This window comes from Acipenser ruthenus, chromosome 30, assembly GCF_902713425.1.
Source record: "Acipenser ruthenus chromosome 30, fAciRut3.2 maternal haplotype, whole genome shotgun sequence".
Lineage (NCBI taxonomy): Eukaryota > Metazoa > Chordata > Actinopteri > Acipenseriformes > Acipenseridae > Acipenser > Acipenser ruthenus.
Genome location: NC_081218.1, coordinates 671862 through 699699, shown reverse-complemented (window position 1 = coordinate 699699; position 27838 = coordinate 671862). Strand labels below are relative to the sequence as shown.

The following is a 27838-nucleotide window of genomic DNA, read 5'->3' as shown; positions in this document are numbered from 1 at the left end:
TTGTAGTTTCTTTGATTAATTCAAAAGCAAGAAATGAGTAGACTCTTCACAAAACCCTTTGAATACTGAAAACATGTATGTACATATTAATAGAATGTACTGTATGTGTGAGGCTCCAGGTAGGGCACCGAAGGATTGATTGATCAATTAGGCTTTACCTTTAAGAGTGTTTTAGCAATCTGCAAACATGTTTCGTTGTTGTTTTTATATATTTCTAAAATATATTTACAGCTGTGGATGATGCACCCATAGATTTTACAAACCGGCTGCATGATTTGTTAGCTTGCTTAGTTTTTAACTGAAGCAAATTTGTTTTTTCCCATGCTTATACACTATGCATAAGAGACATTCTTATTTACCCTGAGACTATGTTTGCCATAGGGAGCCAAGCTTGTGGCTTGATTTGTAAAAAGGTGTCAAAGTCGTCACTTAGGCTTGCTACCTGGTGCAGTCAAGTCATCAGCAGTGAGATGGGATTAAAACACACACACACACACACACACACACACACACACACACACACACAATTAAATATTGATAGTTTGTTCAGATTACAGAACATTATCACACTGAGACATCTCACTGCAGCAATCCTAAAAATAGCAATACGACATAAAAGCAGAACACATTTTAACAATTCCAGTTTACACAATCCTGGTCATAGGCAGTGTTTACAGGCTTTGAAACCCTGGTCGGAGTTAAAATACATATTTAGGATTGATTAAAAAAGGTATTGTGAAGAGGCTGTTTCTATGTTTCGAAGGCAATAAATTCTAGAGATGAGGTGCTTGCTATAGAAAGGCATGTTGGCCCATATTAGATCTCCATTTAGGGATTTATTAAATCTATTTATTAAGTCAAATATAGAATTGCTTTATTTCTGCAAACAGCAGTGAAATATACTGTGTACTGATGACAGAGTAAATGAAATGAAACAAATGAAAATACATGTTTGCTAAATGTGTGTTTCTTTCAAAACATTGCATTTGAGACCTGTGTTATATGAATACTATTGATGGAATAATTCTGTTAGCTACCACTATATAAGATATGATATGCCATCTTGTGTCTTTGCTGAAACTGTGAGGCAGGTGAACCGTCATTCAACTGTCTATAAGGCAGGGTTAGCACCATTTGAAATGGATTTTGTGAAGAACATAAGAACATGAGAAAGTTTACAAACGAGAGGAGGCCATTCAGCCCATCTTGCACACCAATATATGTTTATTTTTTAACGTAACTACCTCTTTTACGTGATAGCGTGATGAATGACTCTAAACCAGGTTTTCACCTTGTGGAACAGAACTGTCTGATACAGAGCACCGCCTGTCTGTTTGCGAGTAGTCACTAGAACGAGTGACGTAACAAAACTTTGAACGCCCCCCCCCCCCCCCCCCCTCTGGGAGGAGTCTCGTGCTCGCAGTCCACTTAAAGAGTTTTGAAGTTCTCCAGAGTTTGTTCAGAGTTGATGGGAGGAGTAATATTAGATTGATTTTCAGACTGATTTAACTGGGAGAAGGTCCCAAAACATCACCAAGCCCGCTCAGCAAAAATGCCTTCCGACTTCCTCACCCCGTTTTTGGAGTTGGACGATGAATTCTGCAAGGTGAGAAACGAAGTTATGCGTCTGTTAAAAGGAATACAATGGTATCTAACAAATTGAGCAAGTATTTCTTTCTGTAGTGTTCTTGGTTCAAGTTGGACTTTTTTGTGATTTAACATTACATTTAATTTTTTTTGTCAGTTTTTCGTTAAGTATATGGAAAACTACAAAGCGGTATGTAATTCAGTATGTTAACGTAACATTATTCAGCAGGTTTCATTTGACTTTATGAAATTAAAATTAGTTAATTCTATAGGGCGATGCAAAACTTCTGACCATAGCTGTTAGGTCATTTTGCAAAAGTTTTTTTTTTTTTTTTAGTTGTTGGTATGTTTTGTAAAATCTTGAGGATTGTTATTTTCATCCAACGGTTATTAGATGTATTACCAGATAATAAACACATCGAGTCTGGGACTGCTAATACATAACACCATTGAAAACATATATAGTGCGCTTCAATGTTGATTTAAATCGTTTCAAGACCTTTATTGATATCGTTACGGTGCCCTTAACTCACGCACTCAAAAATATAACATGCAGTGCAGCGTTAAGAGGTCATTTTAAGAAAAATAAACTGAGGAAAATACAGAAATTATGGATTTATTTATCAAATCTAGGTCAGAATATTACTGCGTATTGCCTTTCAGTTCAGGAGGGGAACGTCAGATGTAGTAGCTCCTAGAGGCCGCTAGGGGGTACGAAACAAACGCTGTTGAAACAATAGTAACAGAGTTTGTTTAGGAGGTAGGGAGGTAGCGGTTAGGTTTTTGTTTTTTGTTTGAGTGTTGAAAATATAAGCTGCTCGACCGCAACCGTAGTTGTATGTATTATAATGGTACAGCTGTATTTTGTTTTTTTTTTTGTAAATGAGTCTAGAAATTTATTTTCCGCTTTTTTTCTTCCTTATATTAATATATTAAAGGTCAAGGATGAGACAGTTGTTAGAAGGTTGTGTTTTTGAGTGTGTGAGTTAAGTGTACCACACCCATTGATTGTACTTGATAACAAGAAGATGTATAAGTATACTTCGATAGGGAAATGCTTGCCACAAAGCTTTGGGATTCATTTCTCTAAAACGTTTTGATATAGTTTACTCACGCATTGTTTTTTTAATAAAGTCTTGTGTGTGTGTGCCCCCCCCCCCCCCCCACACCATTACAGAACTTTCTCAGCATGGATTTGACAGATGGCGTTATGACTAGTGTGACGCCAAAGAAGACAGGAGGATTCCAACGCAGACACTCGACTTGCCCCATCACCCTCCCCAACTCCAAATTCAACAGCGGCAGCGCGGACCAGCTCGGCCAGTATTCGGGGTGGCCTCTGCAGCCGCAGGACAGTCAGCACTGGAGCCGGGAGATGGAGCAGCAGCTTCCCCGGTCCTGCCTCAATCAGATCCCGTTCAAGGTGGACCGCTCGGTCAGCATGATCGAAAGCCAGGTCAGCAATTTTGGGGGTCCTGCTCAGGTCGCTCCCCCTCCTCTGGCACCCCCTCCCGGCTTGGGATGCAGCACCAGTTCCTTGCCGTCCAAATCGCCCACGTCCCCTGCCCCCATGTCTTCCCGATACAAAACTGAGCTGTGCCGTACCTTCGATGAGAGTGGCACTTGCAAATACGGCACCAAGTGCCAGTTTGCACACGGCATGGACGAGGTTCGAGGTCTCTCTAGGCACCCCAAGTACAAAACCGAGCCCTGCCGTACGTTCCACACCATCGGTTTCTGTCCCTACGGCGCCCGCTGCCACTTCATCCACAACGAAGACGAGCAGCGCCCTGCCGCAGCCACTGATGCGCAGCAAGCTAAAGAACGACCCCAACTCCACCAGAGTATAAGCTTCGCTGGTTTCTCAACCCAGTCCGTCTCCGGCCTCCAAAATCTCAATGAGCCCCTAACCTTCTCGAGAGCTTCCTCTGTGTCCCCTCCACCTTCCACTGGTAGCCCAGAGTTACTCTCCCCCATCTTTCCCGAACCCAAAGCTCTCAAACACAGCTACTCCTTCTATGGGGAAGTCGGCAAAGATCAGCCTGCCGCCCCACGCTTTTACGCGGTCACTGACTCCAACTGCGCACCGGGAGGGTACAGCCCTGCCCAAAACGGGCTGCAGACACCACCCGCAGCCCACAGCCACCATAGGACTGCCTTTACTTTCCCGGGGCTGCCTCTGCTCCACAGAAGCGCCTCAGCGGACTCACTTTCGGACCAGGAAGACTACACCAGCTCAAGCAGCTTCAGTGGCTCCGAGTCCCCGAGCTTCGAAGGCAGACGGCTCCCCATATTCAGCAGAATCTCTGTGTCAGACGACTAAAAAGAAGCAGCTTTTTACTTAAAGCAATCCCGCTACTCAAGTGCATATTGCATTTCTCGTTATCAACATGAAATTGAAGCAGTCCTGCAGTTGTCTGTCCCCTAGCCCTGATTAGGTATACTGTCGTATACCTTATGTAGCGACTATGGGTACTTCTATTGTATTAGCTTTAAACTTTTTATATATTGACTTACCGCAAGTCCTATTTCTGAATTTTCTGTACCCAATAAGTAATAATAATATAAGTAATAATATTGTAGGGGTTGTAGGGACTAACCATTGTTAGGTTGAAACTTTTTTTTATATTAGTGATGTGCATTTGGCAAGCTTGAACAGGCTTTTTTAACCTACCGTGTGTGTGTGTGTGTGTGTGTGTGTGTGTGTGTGTGTGTGTGTGTTAGGGTGCGTGCGTGCGTGTGTGTGTGCAAATCGCCTATTTAAAAGTGCCATACAAGAGGTGGGGGTGGGGAGCAAAGCAACTATTCAATGCATACACTTACAGAAAATTGCATGCTTTATAACAATGGTTAAGCCAATGACCTCTGCCATTACAGTGCACATTACCAAAGCTGAGGTTGCTATAGTTACCTTACTTTTTGTAAGTGCAGTTAACATGAAATATTATGTTTATTCTGAAATGTATGTAAAATGTAGCCTTCTCTGAAGGCATTTTTTTAAAAGACAGTATTGTTGACTCTAGGCTAACTCTAGTGCCCTGTACATTTCTATCGTTATTTATTTGTATTGAATTTTTCGTTTTTGTTCTTTTGTATACAATTATTATTATTATTATTATTGTGTCATAGTGTTTTCTTATAATGTTAGTGTAAACATATTGTAACCTAGCTTATTTGTTGTATTTTTTCAATGCTTTACAGTATGTCTGTTGGCTATTTCGTAGCTTTGGGAAAACAAGTTTCTTGAATGTAGGTCTATCTCAGGATTTAGAAGCAAGTATAAATAATAATAATTTAAAAAGTTTGTGTGATCTTGTTAGAGCAAGTCCTGTATACAATCAATAGAGATTGTGATACATATTTACTTGGTTGAGCACACTATACAAATGCGGGTTCCCCATACCACATGAAGCAATGTGGTACCATTCAGCAATGGCATCTTATTTAGCACTATGAAATGCTCTGAAGTTCACCAAGATGATAATTAAAAGAAAAACAAAGTATAAAAATCTCCCTTAATGGTTTTCATACAGTGCCTGTTGCGTATAAAGTTTATAAACGTCTTAAGAATTGGCTTTTTAAAATCCCTGTTCTGTATTTTGTGTAGTACTGTATAGCAGTGTAAACGTAGACATGACTGTCTGTCTAATCCTTGCCTTAACTTCATGACAGAAAAAAAAAGAGCTTTTACGTTTGTTAATTTAAAATGTTTTATTTATTTTATGTTGTGGTCGTACATGTTTGTTTGTTTGGATTTATTTTTTAAATTTAAGAACTTTGTTTACATTCCATTGCATGTAAATTCCTTTTGTTTTTACCTTTAATATATTTTGACACCTTTAAAAAAAATAAACCAGTTTTATTAAAAAATAATTAAACAAAATGTCTTTCTGTTTTCTTAGTTATTCAGAAGAAAAAGGTCAAATGAAACAATGTGTTTATTATTTGAATGTTATGGATCCTGTCTTTAGCATTGTTGTGCAACTTTCATTACAGAAAACACAAAATAAATGACAACCACTTAGCCATAGATAGCTACATTGTTGTACTAATGATTATTTTTAAAATCAAATTATTAAGTAAAACTAAAGCTAAAAACATATACCTTTCTTTTTTAATAGTGTTTCTTAACTGTCCTTTAAATGTTTAAAACCATTTTTTAAATGTTTCTTATGGATTAAATGCATTCTTATGAAACTTACAAATAGGGCACAATATCTGAGATCCAGAGCCATGTATTGTGTTATGTTAAGGGGTTTGTAGTGTAGTCATTTGGCAACCTTACAGAATAATTGCTGGAATAATTACAATAATTTGGCACTCTAGCAAAAGTGAATGAAGTGTTTTTAAATATCATGTAGGTTCTCGGTTTATTGTATGTGATGGTCATAGGGTTTAAAGCTTTCTTCTTTTGGTATTTTAGAAGTATAATGAAATAAACTTTATAAAGACTGGCTTGCAAAACAGACTGGACAACTCTATTGAAAAGAGAACCTGCATACAATAACCATTCTCTGGAAAGAAAGAAAGAAAAAGAAAGAAAGAAAGAAAGAACATGGTCAGATCTCCTTTGGGAAAAGTGCTTTGTGAAAACATTCTCTCTTTTCTTTTACAACATCTGTATGGTAATGTGACTTATGTAAATTAGAGGGGGGTCATTTGCAGCTCCATTCAGAGGCTAAAGGGCTTGGAAGCAGATTTATTGCCAGCTAGCGAGGAGGGGAAAACCTGCCACTTTTTCAATGGGATGTCCAACTGTTTGCTGTGGAGTTGGGCTCTTTTCAAAAGAATCTCTGATGGCCCTACTCTTATGTAATCACAAACTACCACATAGTGAGCTATTGAAATGGGTGATGCATGCTGTCCCTCTGCTTAGCCCTAGCGACCCTTGTCAAGACAGCAATAAGTTTGCATGATGTCAAGGAAGAGGAGATTTTTAATAAGAGAAATCAAGTTTGATTTTCTGGAGTTTCAAGTTTGATGGTCTGCACACCTGTGTGGGTTATCATCTCATCCCCATCAATTCCTTTGCATTTCAGAATAGTTCTATTTCCTATTCACGATAGAAATGGCATCACTAGACCTTAGGGTTGGAATCTAGCACAGATCTGTCTGTGCTTCTTTATGGAAAGAATATTTTGGTGTTGGGTAAGTTGGTTAAAGTATTCTAATGTTTTAAATATGAACACTCCACAAGGCCTGGTGTATACAAAAAGCAATAAGACCCTCTATAAGCAATATTGATGCCTGACGGACCCCTTAACTTACCCCCCTATAGATTAAGGGTGCTTTGATTAGCATTTATTTTCTTGTGTGGAACGTAGTTAGAAAATAGTGTACACAAGTGCTGGGCCTAGGCAGATATTGTTAATATATGTGCTTGATTGTGTTATCACTTCAAACATGCTTTAGCATAGACCATGAATACAATATTTTACATGTGGTAAATGGTGCAGTGATACCTCATAATAACACCAAAACATATTTGAATGCTTCCTGAACTCCCCCCTTCTTATAGAAATGCCTGCACTGACAGTATTAAAAGTGAATTTGCTCTGGAGATAAACGGGGCCTCAAATCGGGGGCATTAACCGAACCACGACTAAAATGTTCTCATTTGAAACAGCATTTCTAAGCACTGTCGCATTCTAAGGAGCTAACATGAGAATGAAAGAAGCGTCTCTTCACCCCATACTAAGTGATCGCACACCTATAAGTAACCCTAAGCCCGCAGTGGAAGATATAAAAAGTAATTAATGACAGGAGGCGTCTCATAACGACACGCTGGCTGCGACATGAATGGAGTAACTCCAAGGGGGGTAGGTTCAATAATTGCTAGTTCTTATGCATGGTTCTTCTGAAGAAACCCAGCATTAAAACCCTAACAAAACTTACAAATAGGCTAAAATAACACTTCACAGATGTCTTTTTTTTCTGGCCACTTGGATATATTTTTATAAGGTAACAAAGCAATATGCACAGATATATTACAGCACCAAAAGTACCTTCGTTTTAAGTAGGGATAGAAGTTTTCGGGTTTTATTTTTGATCACATGACGTCCCTTTAAATTTATTTTGAGCTGATTCTGTTTCCTAATTAAATTCAGTAAAAGCTGTTAATTGCAAATCACTCTTTATCAGGCTACAGACCCCTTAACAACTACTAAACTAAAGGGAGGTAGAGATTTGGAAAATAAAAACCGAAAAATCTTAAGCTCTATTTACAAGTAACAGCCACACCAAAATGGAAAATCAATTCTCTACTGCCACCGTGTGGGTTAAGAAAATAGTGTTTATAGAATTGTTTGAAAACTGATTATGACGATGTTGCCTTCTCTAAAATAAATAAATTGCTGGAAATAAAGCGTGAACTGCAAATTTGATGTAGTCAACGAAAATGTGTTTCACAAAACAAAAACAAAAAACTTTCTGTGAATACATTCCATTACTACTTCTAATAATATTGCCGGTGTTATTAGAATATTATTTGTTTTAAATATGACCGTTTTATTCTGACCGGGAATAACGTACATTAATTATTTAATGCATTCATTCATTTAAAAATAGTTTATTTCTAAACGGGGTCGTGTATGCCGGTAGTGAGCGTAAATTATTCATTCTGCCTGAAGCAAAAACTCTCCGTGCACTCTCTTATATTCATTAACATAAACTATAGGCCTATCATGCAAACCAAATAGTTTCACTTACAGCAATTAGTCCCATTCAATTCAGTAGAATGTGGGAGGCCTAGTGATCAAAGAATAAGGGAAAGTGACGTACAGTAGTTTGAATAGATATACTGCACCATAGAAACCAAATGACCATATATAGTAACATATAGACGCCCGAATGAATGAATGAATGAATGAATAAATAAATAAATAAATAAATAAATAAACGTAATGATGTATGTGTGTCCTGTGTTACGAAAGCACAATATTAACTAGTCATAAAACTTTAGCGACCCTTTTCGGCAATATTTGTGTAAAACTGTTTCTTTGAAGTAAATTTTGATTAATTAAATCAAAGTTGTCGCAGTTCATGAAATCAGTTTCAGCAATCTATGGTAATATTTATAAACTAGCGTAAGAAATACAGTCCTTAAAATGTATTCCTGATTTCTTTATGAATATGGCCACTAGTATATCTATAGGGATCACCACACACACACACACACACACACACACACACACACACACACACACACACACACACACACACACTCCTATGCTCTTGTTAATAATGCTGCAGCTACAAAGCCTGTTAGTGCGTTGCTCACCATTATAGCGTTAGCAACTTTGAAGTGAAAATACCGAAATTAAATATAACATAATTTATGCCCGTTAGAAAAGTGTCAGTTTTAAAATATGCTTTATTTGCATCTTAAAGTAATAATAATAATAATAATAATAATAATAATAATAATAATAATAATAATAATAATAATAATAACAGCTAATGTTAAAAGGTGGAATGTTGCAGGAATAGAAGGACTGTTCTCTTTTTTGGCGATTCCCCCAACATGTCTAAATACGGTAGGTCATTTCTGCACATGGGGGCTCCAATGATGAAATGCCGAGATTCTCCACCAGAGGGCGCTGACACTGCAGGCCGTCCCCCTCAGGTGTAGTCGTGACTCGGGTCCCGCCCCCTCAGGTGTAGTCCTGACTCAGGCCCCGCCCCCTCACCTGAATCGCAGGTACTGCGGACAAGATGGCGGCGGGGGTGAGTTTGTGCTGTTGCTAAATTAAAAATTATTTTTAAATTATTTATTCCCTGCGGGATAGCCTAGGAAGAATCCATAGCGTTTGTTTTCCAAATCCAGTTGCGGGACTTCTAAATGGCTATTTCTCTGTTTGGGAGGAAAAGGGGAAACCGGCGTTTTAAAGGTAAGATATTGTTTTGCATTTCGCATAATGCTAGCTGTTTGTTTTAATGTGTTTAAGTTTAGATGTTGCCGGTACTAATATTTACACTACCCAGGCGTTGCAATTGTTTAAAATTTAAATACAGGTGCATTTAACTGAAGTAATTTAATACAACTCGTGTTTGAGGCATTACAACGCCAACATGTAACACTGTGTATGAAACTCAATTCTGTCCTTTTAAAACGTTGTCCTTTACGTGTCTTAAACGGTTGAGTGGTGTTCCCTGTGCATTTATTTATATATGTATGTATTTATTATTATTATTAACACACATAATGGCTCAACTGTTAATTTAAGTTTAAAACAACAGCACAAAAATTAGCTACAAAGCCAACTTGTAAAAAGAGAACAATTAAAAATAAACAATAATAAATTGCAGAAAATGCAGTTGTGATTATAAAATAGGAAAACTAATTTGTAAAAAATACGTTTTCAATCTTGATTTTAAAAACTGTAAGTCCCAGCTTCCCTGACAGAAGGCAGAGCGCTCCACAATTTAGGATTTTTACAAGAAAGGGTATTATAATGGCATTCCTAACCCCCTCTGATACACATTTCAAAAAATGTATTGTTCAGTCATCTGAGGATAATGGGTAGCAGTATGGTGACGTATTGTGAACCTTATATTAGACTTTGCGTGTAACAATTAAAACTGAAAAATACTAATTCAATAAATATATATATATATATATATATATATATATATATATATATATATATTAGTCCCGCTTGCTGCCTGTGAAATAATACATTATTTGTGATGTGTATATTGAACGCAAAAATATGATTCTGTTGTTTACTGCTAGTCGCATATAATATTTATGTATGTATTTATATATTTTACTGATGCACCTGAAGTCTGGTCTCGAAGTAACTACACTTCAAGATGATGTACGGTCATCACACTACTGTAAGCACATCTTATAAATGACAACACAGTACCCAGGATAGCCATGCAGTCACGTTTTGATTCATAGAAAGGGATGACCACAATGATGCAACAAACTGACAGTATGCTCTGTATATCAGAATTCACTTTGAAAATAGATGGATACATTTATACCGAAGTTGTATGTTCGGGAGATCTGGTGATGATTAAGATGTTTTGAGCTTCCGTCTCATGCTTAAACACATGATCTTTTCTTAACTTATTATTATTATTATTATTATTATTTATTTCTTAGCAGACGCCCTTATCCAGGGCGACTTACAATCGTAAGCAAAAACATTTCAAGTGTTACAATACAAGTAATACAATAAAAGCAATTTGTTGGTTTAGTGGGTCAAATTGTTAACTTTGTTAAGGGCAACCATATGAAGCGTTAGATCTATGCGTAAAGTAGGTGCTTCGTTGTTGCTTTTATAATCTAATACGCCTGTGTGTAAGTGATATAACACAGTAGTGTTTAATATCCGTTTTTGTATCAGACTGATATGCTCACATGTGCGGTTTAACACAACAGACGCATGTTAAAATGAGAATGACATTCTTACAAAAGTGATTGCTGTGTGTTAATGTGTAAACCCGTAAAGATCATTAGAACATTCTGTTGTAGTTTTTAGGTTCTAGAACCATTTGAAGGATAAAAAACAATGTAAATGATGTTCCAGAAATCAATGTTCTGAACTCGTTGTGTAGAACTTGACTCTTCTGAAGGAAGATATTTTCCAATCCTGTGTTTGTTTGTTGTATTGTGTATTTGATATTCTGTTTGCTTATGTGTTTGTTTGTTTTTTATCACTTGTATTGCAGAATGAGATACATCTTGGTGTTGCCAACGCTGGTCCCGCGTTTGCTCATACCTGCCGAGGCTCACTGACTTCAAGTTTAAATGGTAAGTAAGCGTGTATCTTCCTCCACTCATTGTGAACACAGACAGTACTTTTAATTAGTTTTGTATACTTCCTTACAACCATCATGTATGCAATAACTGTCAGCATTTCTATTCATGTGAGGTCGTTCACTTAATATAGATGCTGAAATTATACAAGCTGGCTACAGAAAGTATGTGATTAAGTGTACTGTAAAAAAAAAAAAAAAAAGGTGCAAAATACAGAACGACTTAAAGAATGTGAGTTGCTTTCAGACACATCTTGTAAAGCACAGTTTGTTTGTTTGCTTGTAACGTTTCCTTTGGATCCAGCTGCACAGCAGTGATGGTACACGTGTAAACACAGAGCTTAACACGGCCTGGGTGATGCACTGTGTACATGCTGCAAGTTAATCACCGTGTGTGTGTCTCATTGCTTATTATTTGATTATTTCAGTGAAACGATGATGCTCCGGGTCCGCTCATCTTGCTGTTCCCCGTTGACTGTATCTGTTGCCATGACGAGGAGGAGTAATGTAATGTAATGTCTTGTTGAGTTTAACAATATTTGTATCTTTTTAAATTCCTGTTAATTTGTTGTTTTTTTATTCTAGTAAATATAACTTAATTGCTACGGCAGTATTCGTGCAATTGTAAAAACAACCGGTTGTTGCTGACGTTTGGAAATGTTACATTTTCAGAATGCATCAACTGATTCAATAAATGTGTGTTTTTTTTTTGTAGTATGCCTTGTTTCTTGACTTGACGGGTTACTGATGATGATGTTTGGTGGCGTTTTTGGCAAGTAAAATAAAATCTTCCCCGGTACATTTGCTGCCAGTACCCAACAAACCATGCGATGCCGTTTCTCTTTAAGTTGCGCTCTTAGCGACAAGGGGGAACCTCTATTTCATGGTTTGCTGGATACTGCAGATGCTACCCTTGGTTGTGCCGGAGAAAATTTTCCCGCCAAAAAACTTAGTATATAGGGGATCCAGAGCGGAGGTACTTGGAGCACTCCAAACAAGGCAATAGCCAGTCCACCTCCCCATCCCACTGGGCGAGGATGTGAGCTGGTTACCGCCTTGTTTGGAGTGCTCCAGCTGTGCTCTTGATATTGTATATACCTGAATGCTTCTATGGTGCCAATATCGCTGTATTGTAACTTTGAACACTCCAAACAAAACGCTAGCCAGCCTAGCGCCCATTGAAGGAAGGATGGAGCTGGCTGCAATGGTGTGCTCAAAGTAACTATGTTGTGATATTACCACCATACAAGTGTATGCACATGTACACTGCCCTCCTCCAGATATTGGGTCAACCGTGAACATCCCAATATCTGATAGAGGGCAGTGTAAATATGCATACACACCCAAGGGCGTAGCCAGCCCACCTCCCTTCCCCAGTGGGGAAGGGAGGTGGGCTGGGTACATCCTGGATACATTTGATTGACATGTGAAAGGTCAACCCCCCCCTCGGGTACCCTATATACTAAGTTTTTTGGCGGGAAAATCTGCACCGACACAAAAAGGGGGTGGCCTCCGCAGTATCCAACAAAAAATGAAACAGAGTTCCCCTTGCGCAAGTTGGGGAAAAAAAATCTCCATCGCATCGTTTGTTAGATACTGTATTCACCACGGGTCTCAGCAAGGTTTCCGCACCAAGCAACTTACCCAAAGCCAGACAACATGGATCTAGAAGAAAACGATGGACACAGAAATAAACAATACAACTTTATTACACAATGAATCCAAGACGTAATCAAGCAGGGAAATAGCGACCACAATTCAACAACATAAAATACACAAAGTACGTGGAAATAAGCAACTTTACATTACTGGGTTAACACAGAAATGTAACATTACTGTCAAAAAAGCAAAACAGATGCATGTATCAACTGGTGAAAAACGACAACTTGCCAACAGTCACAGACTCCAGCCCCTTGCTTCAACCTCCCAGGAATTCTGGAGAAAGGCAGGACCAGCAAAGATGCCGAGGAAAATGAAAAGTGCATCAGAAATCGGACTGCTTCCCTGAAACAAATAACAATAATGAACAAACAAACACTTTAAACAGAATAAAGAACGACACCAGCATACACAGCAGCGACACTTCTTTCCGAAGGATGTGAATGAGAGTACTGGCTGCAAAGTCTCAAACAGAATTAACTGTACATGAAGTCAGAATTGACAAAATCTGCACGGATAAGCATGACTGCAATCGTCCGTGCTTCAGAACACCCGGATAAGTCGCATACATGCAAGCCTGTACTGCTACGGTTTTAACAAAATGTTCAAACATCATTAGCTATCTTTAACACGTAATCTATCTGGTCTGAATGACATATAACGTTAAGATACATTTCCTGGCCATACCGAACTAACTATTTTGAAATGATCATGTCTGCATTGTACATGTTTACATCGAAAAGGCTACATTACTTTGTGGAAAGTCCGTGATTTTATGTTTTCAATTATAAACATGTATTTTACACAAATAGATAATACTGATTTCCCTTAGATATGCTGCGTTTCTCATACTTTTAAAGTCCAGAATGATTGCTGTAGCTTACTCAAAATGTCCCGTTTGAATAAATGGTGATGCTGCAGAATATGTGTGGCGAATTATAGTTATTAATAGTTACCAAAAACCAAGCAAAACGCAAATTATTTATTTCTTAGCAAATATGAAGGCGGCAATGCAATCTAATAATGCACAGTAATCTGCAAGAGAAAGTCAACTCTCCACTTACCATGAAGCAAGCCTGAATGAGTCACCCATTTCACACCCTCCCATATTAATAGACAGACAGGATCCACGATGCATCTGTTTGTGAACATCAACAAATAAACAAACTGTTAGAAATCAAGGTATAACAATCCTGTACCGTTCACAGTTGGGGAGAGTTTGAATGACTCCATTCGTATACTGTGCTATATATATATATATATATATATATATATATATATATATATATATATATATATATATATATATATATATATATATATAATGTGTGTTACTGTCATTGCGCTCTATTGTAATATCCAATACACAATACAGAAATCCTGCTACTTTTTTCTGCTAAGGTTGTTTTTTCCTGTATTTTTTTAAGCTAAATATTACATTTAAAAAATGACTGATTGCATGTGAAAAACAAACACAGGTTCTATTCCAGATAGATGGTTTTTATTGACATTAACATTCTGCAACGCCCATGTCTGTGTTTTGAGAGCGCATTCCGTCACCCGTAAATCTTAATAAAGTGTACATTAGGATGCACGAATCACGTGGGTGTGCAAATGCATACCCTGAGTAATTATACATTTTTTATGTGTGATTAAAAGTATGTATGCATCGTTTTTCGTAATATTAAAACATATATGTCTGTATGCAGCCTAACAATATGATGCTATCATGCAGAACATGGTATTCAATACAATGCAATCTAATAATGCACAGCAATCTGCAAGAGAAAATAACTCTCCACTGACCATGAAACAAGCCTGAAGGAGTCACCCACTTCACCTCCTCTCATATTAATAGACACACAGACAGAGCCCTGCGGTCTGATCCGCGATGCATCTGTTTGTGAAAAAAAATATAAAAACTGAGGCAACAATATAATCAAGCTATAAACACACCGTGTACAGATCAGAAAAGTAAAGAGTGGGGATGGTTCGATTTGTATTGTACTATAATTGTTTGGACGGGTTATTACAAGTAGGATTTTTACCGGCAGCTGATTTTCCTTCATACAACGCATTATTTCTATAACTATCCATTCCCTTTCAATAAACTTAATATTATGTTTAAAATAAAAAAAAGACTCCCCTCATCTTTGGCCCTGATGTTAAACTAGCGGCAGCAGTGTTTTTAGGAGATTCTTTCTGGCACAGAATTTTCTACTGGCTCAAGTCACTCCATATTTATTCTCTCTCTTGTTCAGTGGCATTTGAACTCGTATACTTTGTACAACATCCAAACTATGATTTACATACAAAGCATTTCAACAGCACTGCGGACTGTGCCGTGCCGCCAGCTGTATTACTAGAGTAAAGCCACTGCAATAAATTACACGCACCGTTCTTCAAACTAATACATTACATTTACAAAGGAATTAAAAAAAAAGAATTGTTTCGGACAAAAACCCTGAGTGATTTTTTTTTATCACATAAAATTAGATTTTTAAATCATTTAACCCTGTGTACATAAAACAAATGAATTATATTGTAATAGATTTTTTTAAAATAACATATTCACATTTATATATATATATATATATATATATATATATATATATATATATATATATATATATATATATCGTTTAAATGCCTCATGCTGGAACATTGTTCAGCAATAATTTAAGTTTTTTAAAAAAGTATTTGAACGAAATGTAACTAATATTACAAACATAACAGCAACAAAAATAACGGTTTGCAAAACGAAATTCCTAAAATGTGGCCAAACTGATATTGCAGCTGAAGCTCACGATGAAAAAATAAAATAAAAAAATAAACATTAGCATTTACACATGTTAAATAATTAATCAGTTCGTCAGTTCAACCTCAAGCTAAGCATGTTGAATTTAATGCTAAGAACAAAGCAACAGAGTTACCTTATAAGGACGAAATGTTTTTTGTTCAAACTTCATAAAAAAGCAGCGCGGCACCTTAAATTAAGCAAATATTATATTATATTCCCCTAAAACTATCCACAGGGATACAAAATCATTAAAAGCAATGAAAAATGTAATTAAATTCAGCTAGACCAGCAGCACAAACTCGCCTTACCGCCATCTTCCTCGCTGCACCTGCGATTCAGGTGAGGGGGCGGGACCAGAGTCAGGACTACACCTGGGGGGCGTGGTCAGAGTCAGGACTACACCTGAAGGGGGCGTGTCCAAAACAGAACAGCAGGACTCATCAGCTCCCCCAGGTGGAGAATATCGGCATCTCAGCATTGGAGCCCCACAACAGTGTTTACAATACAATAAGCAAAAGGTGGAACTTCTTGACAGTAAAGAACGACACTTACCGACCAGGCTACTAATGGAACTTCTACCAGTCAGAAACAGGGAGCAATTTCTTTGGCACACCTAGCTGAGACCTATCTTTGTCTAGAGTTCGTATCTTGAGATCCCATGCTCACAGTTAAAGACTTACAAGGCAATCATTTACACAGTATCAAATCCAAAACAGGTGCTAAAGTAACATATAAAAGAGCTTGCAGTGTGAAATCTAAATGGAGAGCACTCCAACGTTCCGCAAGAAGAATTCTGAGAAATATTCCAATCTGCAGAACGGCACGACCCTTTTCTTTTCAATTGTCATGTCATGTACTAAGAAACAGAACAGATGTGATGCTTAGACATGTGCAAAATATACACCCCTTACACTGCTTGTCTTGTTAATCTAAATCAGAAGCAGAGAATCACGTATAAATAAGTACTAAGCTAATCTTTGAGCATTCATGATAAGCCAAAACACTAAATTGTAACTAGGGCAAAGCAATAGAAAACAGATCTAATGAATAAAGTTTAGGAAGACCGTGTCTCAAGCTTTTTTTTTTGAATGCTAACACATTCTGTGAAGATTTCATTATTTGAAATGCCAAAATTGTGTAACGTTCACCGTTGTAACGCTCGCTTCACCGCTGTGTGGTGAAGAGAGCAGTTTCCAGGCTGTACCGCCGGGGCTCCAGTGGCGCAATCGGTTAGCGCGCGGTACTTATACAGCAGTACATAGCAGAGCAATGCCGAGGTTGTGAGTTCGAGCCTCACCTGGAGCATCCGTATTTTTGACAGAAAAAAAGAAACATTTTTATATATATATATAAAATTAAATCGTTTACTCAATATTACGTGGTGTAAATTGGACAGAAATATTAGTCATATAAAATTGTATTGCAAATATGTTGAAATAGCTATTTAAACTCAATTTACATATAACAAGATGCACAATTGGTATCTAAAATATTTATAAGCTGTACCACACACTTCAGGTTTTCTCTTGCTCTCTCTCTCTCTCGCTGTCACACTGTTTCACTAATGCAGCGGACTTTATCGTTCAGGCGTTGTATTATGCCGCCCTCTACTGGACGTCTGTTGTATAGCTTGTAACTTTGGAATAACAAGGTATGAAGGCAATACAATGCCTGCTTTAAATCAGTCGCTAAAATATTAAACTCAAGAAACAGCAGCTGCTGAATTAATTCTGTATGTTATTTGCTTTATCTTGAGCAATGTTTAGTTCAGTACGTTATGCAGCAGAAGTAATGTTTTAGCAATGCAGTTAAATATTACCCCCCCTTTTTAAAAAAAAAATTAGTTTTAGTTTTTCATTTCTTGAGTAAGTTCCTAGATTGGGGTTCTTTGTGAATTTAGCATGCCAAGTGAGTCCACATTTATTTTATTTCCACATTATAAAACTTATTTGTTTTACATTTGAGTTGCATTTCATTTTTGTCTAGTTTAAATGCCATTGTTTTATTTTACCAACTATAAGTTAAAGCACTGAACGCTTCAGATTGTGTGTGATTAGGGTTCAACTAAAACTATATCTATTAATTATGGTATCTTAATTATATTCCCTTATGGGTGTCAATGCCCCTGAAATATGATGAAAAACAGAATATGAATCTAGTGTACCACAGGTCCAACCAAAATTAGAATGAGACTCTTGAGAGGTGACATAGCAAATGGTAGGAACCAATGCTACCATATACAGTATATGAATCACAGTAGGGTACATTACTCACCCATTGCGTTCCCCTTTTCTAGCTTTTCACTGTAAATTATTACTATAGCCTGACTTTAAAAATAGCGAAGTCTGTTGCACACTCCCCCCCCCCCCCCCCCTTTTGCTTATCATGCAAAACAGCTGGAATATTTTACAGCTTTGGCATTCTCCCTGACATTCTTATCAGGCCATGGTGTTACAGAGGACACCTGCAGAGAGGCACGTCAGGCTAATTAGTCTCTTGGCATTTGGCTTTTCTGAATATATGATTCTTTAAGCGATCGCTCCCCCCCCCCCGCTTAAGACAACCGGGAGAAGAAATGGACAGAAATAGTCATACATGCAATAATCTTTTTATAATACATTTTTTGAGTTCCCTAAACGTTTAAGCATGTTGAAACATACAAATATTGGGGATTTTTGTAACCAATCAAAAAAAGCCACAATGAGAAGCCATGAAGCTGAGTGAACATAAAACCGCTTTTTCAGGGACAGCGATTTGAAACCTGGTTCCAGGAGACCTAGTTTGAGGCAGCTTTGCTGTATCAAACCCCAAGCCTCCCCTTGTGTGCCATGCAGTGGTCACAAAGTGGCCTTGTGTTCTCTGTGCTTTAGAGTGCCTTTACTTTTTGATGATATTGTGTTCTATATCACTATGTAGATGAGACTGCATGTATGCAATCTTTAAGTGAACATGAAACAAGAATATGAATAAATATTGAATAAACTTACATTGTACACATCCAACTTTATAAAAACCACAGTTTCTCTCTCTCTCTCTCTCTCTCTCTCTCTCTCTCTCTCTCTCTCTCTCTCTCTCTCTCTCTCTCTCTCTCTCTCTCTCTCTCTCTCTCATGCATACCAACACTTTCAAAATGTTTAAACTCTAAACCACTTCCCCAATGTCAAACCAAACATGGATACATTGTGGAAATGTATCATATAGTATTATACAGCTTGGTTGCTGTGCATTTTCACATCAATATAATAAAAGCAGGACAACTTTCTTGTAAGTTCGACACTTTGACTATGGTGTAGTCCACACTTGCTACCCATAGGGCTTTAGGTAGAGTCCTGTTACTAGCCATAGCAAAGTCTCTTTGAGGCTAGCTGGCTGCTCGAACTGTGCAAAATAATTTATAATAAGGAGACACCCATGACATATGAACTTATTATTGATCACAAAAAGCAATGACCGTACACAGGAAGCTCTTGGAAAGTGTAAACTGTAATAATTGCTTTGAAGGATCCCTTGGGGGAAGTGTTTTGACTGACTGGATGAAGCTTGAGCAGAAGGTGGGAGGATACTTGCTCTTCCCTCCCTCTCTCTCGCTCCATCTATCCCTCCTCTTCTCTCACACTCAGATTTACTGGACCTAGTTGGCTATACAGAATCAAGACTTCAACCATCCACAGCGCGAAGAGCGGGATAAACCAGTTTGCTTGGGTATGTAATGATTTTTTTGGTTCTCATTTAAAACGTGCAGTCTTCTTTACAAGTGGATTGGAACACTCTGCATTGATAATTGCAATGCTTGCAGTAATGGAAATGATGCGATGAACTACTAGGGCAGGGTTGGAAGAAACCAAAGTGGTACTTATTTTAGTAAGGATATACCATGTAGTGGGGATGTGAGCTTCACATCTCCCCCCCCACGAGTGTGCCAGAAGCCTGCCCTAGAAGGACTACCCTGTAAGGGGATGAGGGAGCACTTCAGCCCATCCAAACCTTGGGCTGACGGTATTTCTTATGAATCGTATGGTGTAAAGTTAACCCATTATGTGCCATTGTTCTCATTTTTGAGGACAGGCTGCTTTTACATTTTGTGGAGCATTTTTTTTTAATCTAATTTTGTTAACCGCAAAAATTAAGTTTAAATGTAACTGTTGATTCTACAGATATTGCCATCCGGATGTTTTTATGACACCTCAATATAAAATAAGAAACTGACGCCTAAAACTGATACATATTTTGGTGTTTTCCTCCCCACAGTGATGATAAAGCTCCATGTGATCATAGCTTCACATCCAGCGTGAAATTTCACTGCTCATATTACGGGCACGTCTAATTTGACTGTCCTCAAAATATAACGCAGCAGTTTGTAGCCAAAACTATGGATACAAATTATATATATATATATATATATATATATATATATATATATATATATATATATATATATTCAGTGAAGAAATATTGATTTAGAATGTATCAACTTACATAAATACAGCTTGTGTTCTGATTTTCAAAGAACTTCATTTGGGACTTAATGGGTTGTGACCACAAACCTAATTTCACTTAAAGTACTATAAACCCTTAGCTGTAGATCCACAGCCTATTTTAGTAGCTGTCAGAGAATACAGATTTAACAATTAAGGAAATATCTACTGTATATACAGCGTAGTAACCAGAGCTGACACTTTACAGAGGTCAAACTCAGGTTTCAGGCTATAGCTGCCAGTATGTATTATACGACTGCTTGGTATTTACTAGTCAACCTCCAGATCTATGTTACATGGCAAACCAATAGAGAAAATGAAAGGGTCTATTGTACTTTACTAGAATTTTTACATGAGCATCAGCATCGATGATGCAAAAAAAAAAAAAAACAACCGGGGACACGACCTCGGTGTCCTCTGAGCTAGTTACAGCCATGTATATTTGTGTGTGCGTGTGTGTTCAGTAGCTTGCAGGAAAATATATTTATCATCTAACAATGTAAAATTGTTTCAAGAGTCCCATGCAATGAGTTGCAAACAAAAGTGTGCCACTCTGCTATCAACAGCAATGAACATGTGCATTTACTAACATTGCATGAGCAGAAAGTATTAAAATCTCACTGATCATTCAGTTATGTACACGGCAAGACTATACAACAGAGACTTGGCAGTTATTCAGAAGCAAACATTTTGTGCTTTTGTGTTTTTGTTGACCTTATACCCATTCCAGCAAACATAATTCAAACCCAGGAGATGCTGCATTATCCTACATTCTCCCTGTCGCCAAACCACAAAAAACAATGTTAGATGCCTCCCACTAGTTTTAATGCTGGCACCTTGCTAATAAATGACAGGCTCTTCAAATTGTTCACACACAACACAGATTAAGTGTCCTTTGTTTCAGAATATATTATTGTCCATTACTATGAAGTCCCTGAAAGCTGTCTTGTAAACAGCTTTGGCAGATAATTAAAATGCTAATTAGTTTTAATAAGCACAATAAATCCTTTAGCAACAGTTGTGTTTTTGTTTTTTTGTTTTTTAATATCAAGATTTGAAAAGTTAATACAGTTTATTAACTGTGGATATCCATACACCAGCTTTCAGTGTGTAAGAGGACATTTAAAAAAATATGTGTTATTGTTTTAATTTATTTATAAGTAGAACGGCTGGATCTAGTTTATCTTTCTATGACATTGGCTGATATTCAAATGGACCAGCTGGAATTTCTCATCACCTGTTATGCCTCCACAAGCAGTCCAACACAGCCTGCGGAGATAATGAAGACTTAAATTTCCTTCCCCTGGCCTTCAATAGGTGCCCTGCTGTGGGCCCGTTGGAGGGGCAGGTGCGGGAGGCTGATAATTAGACGCCCCACTTTGCCTTCAAGTCCCCAAGGCTGTACGATCCGGATTTTCATCTCCTTTGAACTGTTGCTAATGCGTAAATGAGAAATGAACCTTTTAATTTATTTCCCCAAGTTCTATTGCCATTGAGTAAAGCAGCCGGTAAAGATTAGTGCTAACCAGGGTCTGTGAAACCAACCATTAACCCATTAAGTACCAACAAAAATCAGAGCACAAGCTGTATTTATGTAATTCGATGCATTCTAAAACAGTAGTTTTTTCACAGACAAAAAAAAAAAATTACTGGCTACAAACTGCTGCATCCTATTTTGATGACAGGAAAGTTAAACGTGCCTGTAATCAGAGCAGTGAAATTTCACGCCTTGCTATGAAACCTAGAGCTTTATCATCACTGTGAGTAGGAAAACACCAAGACATGTATACTTTTTAGGCTTGAGTTTATTTTATATTGAGGTGTCATAAAAGCGTCTGAATTAACAGCTACATTTAGACTTCACTTTTGTGGTTAACAAAATGAGAATATGTTATCATAAGAATATAGTTAAAGAGGGAATTAAAATAACAGGTACATGGCAGTTAAAAATGACAAAGTAGCCTGTCCTCAAATAAGGACAATGAGACTGAATGGGTTAAGACAGTGAAGCAGACACACGTTTCAGCTTGTGTAGTTCATCGTTTTACATTACTGATCGAGTGATTTCAAGTTATGGGTGCACGTATGACATCTGTGCTGTGCCACCTGTATGTCGTAATACTAACAAATTGTATCTGAAACCAAGACTGAATTAGAAGGTTTGCATGTGTAACAGGCAGTGTTGTGTGATACACTGTTACGGATTCTGTCCTCTCCCCTGTCAGTGAGATGAGATGAGTTTAAAAGCTCTAAAAACCACGAATGCAGACGAGCCTGGCTCACACCTAACCTCTGCCTTGTTACTCATGCAATAGAAGTTCCTGTACAGCACTAGAAGCACAATCCAGTATACCGAACACTGTAATGTGTGTTTTTTCAGCTTCCCATTGTTTTTCACTGTTACATTGTAATAATTAAAAGCACAAATTCAAAACCACGTAGTTTTACGTAGTTCTGCTTATCGTCACCATTTAAGTTCAGCCTCTTGATATTAAAAGGGTTTGACCCAATAGACAACACTCAAGGCTGTGACAATTTTCGCAAAACCGAAAGGTATTTATTCCAACAATACTTAAAGCATCCTGAACCTATGTGCAGTGTCTTTACTCAGGGTGTGTAACAGAGCTCATTGGTATTTCAATCCCTACGAGGAGATGGGAATAACAGTTACAGGGATTTGGTTCCAGCATGTCACAGCTTGTTACCTCAGCTGGGATCTCATCTCGAGGGCTGGCTCAGGCGGTGTGCTAATAAATAACAGTGTTGTAATGAGCACAGCCCCATATGTTACTTTCTAATGATTTCAGGGAACAGGAGACAGCAGAACTCACCCAGCTAGAGGATGCAGGGCTCTGCTTTCTATCAGACCTCATTTCACTAAGAAAAACAGTTTTCTAATTCATGCAATTAACACATTGAAAGGCTTTTTGCTGTTCCTTTTAAGCTGGGACTTACTATACCTCTTTCAGTTGTGGTGTTTCTTTCCTCCTCCCCTCCTCTTCCTCTACAGCTCTCTTTCTAGGGTCGATGGGCTGGGCCGTGCAAAGGGGGTTCCAACGGGGTTGGGCCTGTCAGGGGCCTGTAAAGAACTGTTACAGATATCACTTTTTCTTGAGTCTTCTAACTGGGCCCGAAGCACTGTCAATGGGTCACCTGAGGTGCGCTCAAACAAGAGAACGTTTGTGACAAACTATGTTCACACTGAACAATGCTAGTTGAACGCTCCACGGACATTTCAAATATGACACTTACATCAAGTAATGTTAATGTAGCTGAGATAATGGCTTCCTCTGTTGTTTTTGGATGTTTTTTTTTATGCTAAAGGAAACGTTTTGCAAAGTCGATTTTGATGAAATGTCCGTGGAGCTCCGAAGCGTTCAACTACTGTTGTTCAGCGTGAACATAGTTCGTTACAAACTTTCTCTGAGTTGAACCGTGACAGCTTCTCGCCTCAAGCCTTAATCAAGCTGTCGCTTATTGAATGATTCATTCTGATTGAGGTGTTTGTTCCTGATCCAGCCTTGGTTCCTCTGCATCTCTTTCTGTGTTTGTCCAGAGCCTGGCCAGTGAGTGGTAGGGCCGAGGGGAGACCATGTCCAACAATATGGCAAAGATCGCAGAGGCACGCAAGACAGTGGAGCAGCTCAAACTGGAGGTCAACATCGACAGGATGAAGGTCAGTCTGCGATATAACAGAAATTATCTTCTTTATCTCCGCTGTGTTATTTGTCATGATAAACTCATAAAGATACAGCAAAGACACATCCTGCTAACACATACATTAAGTGTCTCTACTTACTGTGTTTACATACTACTTACTTAGTAAATACATGTGTACTTACACATAATTACAATGTTATTATGCATAATACATAATGTGTAAATCTTTTTTGTACAATATGTAACCCTAACCCTTTTCTGATACAATTGTGTACTTACATATATATCGTGCAAATAAGATCTACACATTAAGCACATTGCAACTATGCATAATAACATTGTAATTGACCCAGAAGACACTGCTGGGGTGAAATGACCAAGGAAGTAATGCATTCAAAAACTTCTTGGAAAGCAAGGTAAACAAACTGAGAACTTTTGAGACTAAAGCAGCCAATTGTTTGGCTAGCTACACTTACTTAAATGTGTTATTTGGTAAAAGACACTCTAAGGATAGACAGATCTATAATGAATCCCTTACGGTACACAAGGAATTGAGCGTTTGTTCAGATGGTTTCTTCGTAAATACATTTGAGAGTGAGTCAGTTATCACGAGGAGGAAACTGATCATTCGGATGAGCAGATCCAGTCTGACAGTAAATTGTAAACCCTGTTTCATGCACCTCATTGCATTTTTTTTTTGTGGGATATCCCTTATACCTTAAAGGGTATATATATTGAACACAAGGTCCTTGCTGGTTCTGCAGGTTTCGAAGGCTGCTGCTGACCTCCTGGCGTTCTGCGAGGCTCATGCGAAGGAAGACCCCATGGTGACCTCAGTGCCCTCCTCAGAAAACCCCTTCCGTGATAAGAAGCTGTTCTGTGCCATCCTGTAACCCGTCCACAATATCAACAACCATATTATTACTATTATTATTTATTTGGCAGACGCCTTTATCCAAGGCGACTCGCAGGGCAGTACAGGGTTACAATGCAAGCTTAATATTTAAATACAGTGTAGTTTACAGCAACTAAGCAATAGTTGAGTGACCAATTATTTGTATTTATTTTTCCCCAATTTGAAATGTCCAGTTATACTTTTTCTCCTCACACAGCACAGATGTTCTTAGGGCGTGTGAGCGTCCTCCGATCTCACAAGCCTAAAGCCAGAATCGCTTTTACGCCGAGCAATCCAGAGCAGAGGTGGGCGGGGCTACCGATCCAGGAGATCAGCCCTGCTTTTTATCCATTCTGAATGTCCGCAGTATCTGGCCAGTAGGGTTCGTTATTGCGCAATGAGGAGAAGTGCTGGTTTCCCGTCCCCCACCCAGGAGCATCAGAGCCAATGTGACGCCCCCTTTGGAGTCCCCAGCAAAATTCGCCCTCTTTGCACAGCCTGAAACCAGTGCTTTCCAAGCTGCGTGACTCATCCTAAGCTCTCAGCGGCAGCGCTTTAACTGAAGGATCCCTAGAATCAAGTGTTTTAAAAGGCTGAACATTTGATTGATTGATTCTTCTTTTTATATTTATATACAAGGGTTTTTTTTGTAGTTTCAATATTCAATATTTAGAAATACTAAAAGAAATACTCTATGAAAGGCATTATATAAAGTAAAGATTGATTCAATGACAAACGTTTGAACGACAGTGTCTTTGAAGATTTTAGTTTCTTTTAGCATATCTTAATTCAGTGCTTTTGAGTGTTTAATAATTATGGATAGTATAAACATTTGATCAAAAAGAAATGCTGATCATTTAGAAATAAACAATATTTTAGTGTATATTTTAGATAACTGTATTTGTATGTTTGAAAATGCAACACTATAAAAAGCTCCCACTGAGCTGCTTTTATAGAATGCTTTTTAATATTGTATTGCTAGGAAGATTTGTTGTGTATTATATAGAAAAAGCAATAAAAATAAACTTTACAGAATTCACTTGTAATTATTCATTAACTATAAGCGATAATGTTCTTGTGCTGATAATTCAGACAAGGGACATACTCCTGTATATTCTTCACATTGACTTCAGTAAGGTAACTTCAAATCTTTGCAGCTCACACAGTAATTGCAACAATATTACCTGTTAGTTACCAAAAGACCTAAGGTATGATTACAAATACAGCAGAATTGTTTACTGAAATTGAAATTGCAATTACAGTGCTATTCAGTTCAATTACAATTATGCTGCAGTAATTACAATTACACTAAAGCAAACACTACCCACATAAACATTTTTACTCTCTTTATTCTGAATAACCCAGCAATAACCACAAGTACAGAAACACAGTGTAGATTTGTCATTGACATCAAGTCTGGTCACTACCAGTCTCAATCCATGTATCAAATGTGCAGTTTTGAAAGAAACACATATTATAGCAATCATGACATCTGGTAACATGCTAGGGTTAAAAGGAAGTTCTAAATCTGCTTGGCTTCATTTTAGGGAATTCGTGGCAAGACAATGGAAATACTTACTATGGAAATTCAAATGAATTTGCTTATTGCTCCATCCTGCTCAAAAAAACTACAAAGTAGCCCGTCCTCAAACAAGGACAATGGCGCATAGTGGTGAACAACTGCTGCAAAGTAGGGGGAAAATGACTTTATAATTTGCTTAAGTGTTCAATGCACACGGAAAATAAGACTGTGCCAATAGATAAGGTAATTACTGCAATTATCGTCGTCATATTTTGTTAGCTTCAGCTACTTTAATATCAACTTTCTTCTAGGTTACACAGTATGGATTTCTACAGTACAGTCTAGCGACATAATAGAAGCTCTGTGCTTCACTGCCTTTAACTAAAAACCAATACATGCTCAGCTCAAAAGACTGCTCAAACATCTCCATTAGCATGTGTTTTACACCGAGACCTCTTCACTGTCCCAGGCTCTGAATACACTTGACCATCAATTACCATATCACTCTGCAATTATCTGTAATTGGATATTGTTGGCTATTTTCTTTTTTCTCAGCTCACCTTCATCTACTGTGATCCAGACAACCACACGGGCTACAGCTGATCCTCAAGAGTTAATGGGTTTTTATATTTGAGGTACAAAGAAAAACATTACAGTAAGACAGATCTAATTCAACACATATTGAATGCAGGGAAGCTATGCTAAAACTATATTAGTTAGACCCCACCTAGAATATTGTGTCCAGTTTTGGTACCTACATAAAAGAGCAACTAGGCTGATCGCAGGGCAAAGACATGAGCTATTTTTCACAGAGTTATAAATGCAAGGAAAGCAATTTGATTCAGTCTTATTAAATTGGATCCCCTTAGCAGAGGGCAAATGTAACCATTGTAATAAGAAAGTGTGAGAAAATGGAGATGTTTGGGGGGTGTATTACTGCACCCATTCAATTGCCATTTCCCCCCTATTGTTTAATACAAAAATAATTCTAACCACTAGAGGTCAGCAAAAGACTAAATTGGATTGTTCAACCAATTCTTACAATTTTGTGGAGCTCAGCTCACAAAGGATTTTAAAACTGAATAATATAAGGAAACTAATTCGATGTCTGTGAATGAGTGCGCGCAATACCAATTGCGATGTTAGTAATTTTCCATTTACTGATTCTAATATTCAAGTTACACACATGTAGTTACAACACTAAAATCGTCAGACACAACAAATGTAGCACCTAGTTAAAAACAGAAATTTGATAATGATCGGTTACCTAATTTTCTGGGCGATAGCTCAGGTACTGTCTTCAGGAGAGGATTCAGGTAGCTTTTCTCACTCACACTAATCAGTGCCTGTCTTACACATCTTGCCTAACTGTGTGTGTGTGAAGCTGAACTTTGGGAACTCTGCTTACCCCCTGTTTTCCTAACAATATCTAAATATCGGGATCGTTAATGACTGACCAGACGAAATCTGCT

The 27838-nt window shown here is 37.9% G+C and overlaps 2 protein-coding genes, 2 long non-coding RNA genes and 1 other non-coding gene across 5 annotated transcripts; 4 read left to right on the top strand and 1 right to left on the bottom strand.

The window, feature by feature from the left end:
- The first annotated feature begins 1448 nt into the window (after window positions 1-1448).
- On the top strand, window positions 1449-5470 carry LOC117395004 (mRNA decay activator protein ZFP36L1-like). Its single transcript, XM_033993832.3, has 2 exons — window positions 1449-1606; window positions 2765-5470. Exons 1-2 carry the CDS (start codon window positions 1553-1555, stop codon window positions 3908-3910), a joined length of 1200 nt encoding a protein of 399 aa, XP_033849723.2. The 5' UTR covers window positions 1449-1552; the 3' UTR covers window positions 3911-5470.
- Window positions 5471-9255: 3785 nt separating this feature from the next.
- Window positions 9256-12072, top strand: LOC117395165 (uncharacterized). The gene is made up of 3 exons (XR_004543479.3): window positions 9256-9476; window positions 11269-11350; window positions 11784-12072. It is a non-coding gene; the product is annotated as an uncharacterized LOC117395165 (long non-coding RNA).
- Window positions 12073-13086: 1014 nt separating this feature from the next.
- On the bottom strand, window positions 13087-16154 carry LOC131702766 (uncharacterized). Its single transcript, XR_009309521.1, has 5 exons — window positions 16123-16154; window positions 15948-16001; window positions 14821-14911; window positions 14079-14152; window positions 13087-13359 (listed from the first exon to the last, which is right to left on the bottom strand). It is a non-coding gene; the product is annotated as an uncharacterized LOC131702766 (long non-coding RNA).
- Window positions 16155-17025: 871 nt separating this feature from the next.
- trnai-uau (transfer RNA isoleucine (anticodon UAU)) lies at window positions 17026-17119 on the top strand. Its single transcript has 2 exons — window positions 17026-17063; window positions 17084-17119. It is a non-coding gene; the product is annotated as a tRNA-Ile (tRNA).
- Window positions 17120-19394: 2275 nt separating this feature from the next.
- LOC117398186 (guanine nucleotide-binding protein G(I)/G(S)/G(O) subunit gamma-8) lies at window positions 19395-25871 on the top strand. Its single transcript, XM_033997175.2, has 3 exons — window positions 19395-19516; window positions 23846-23965; window positions 24714-25871. Exons 2-3 carry the CDS (start codon window positions 23882-23884, stop codon window positions 24840-24842), a joined length of 213 nt encoding a protein of 70 aa, XP_033853066.1. The 5' UTR covers window positions 19395-19516; window positions 23846-23881; the 3' UTR covers window positions 24843-25871.
- Window positions 25872-27838: the final 1967 nt, after the last annotated feature.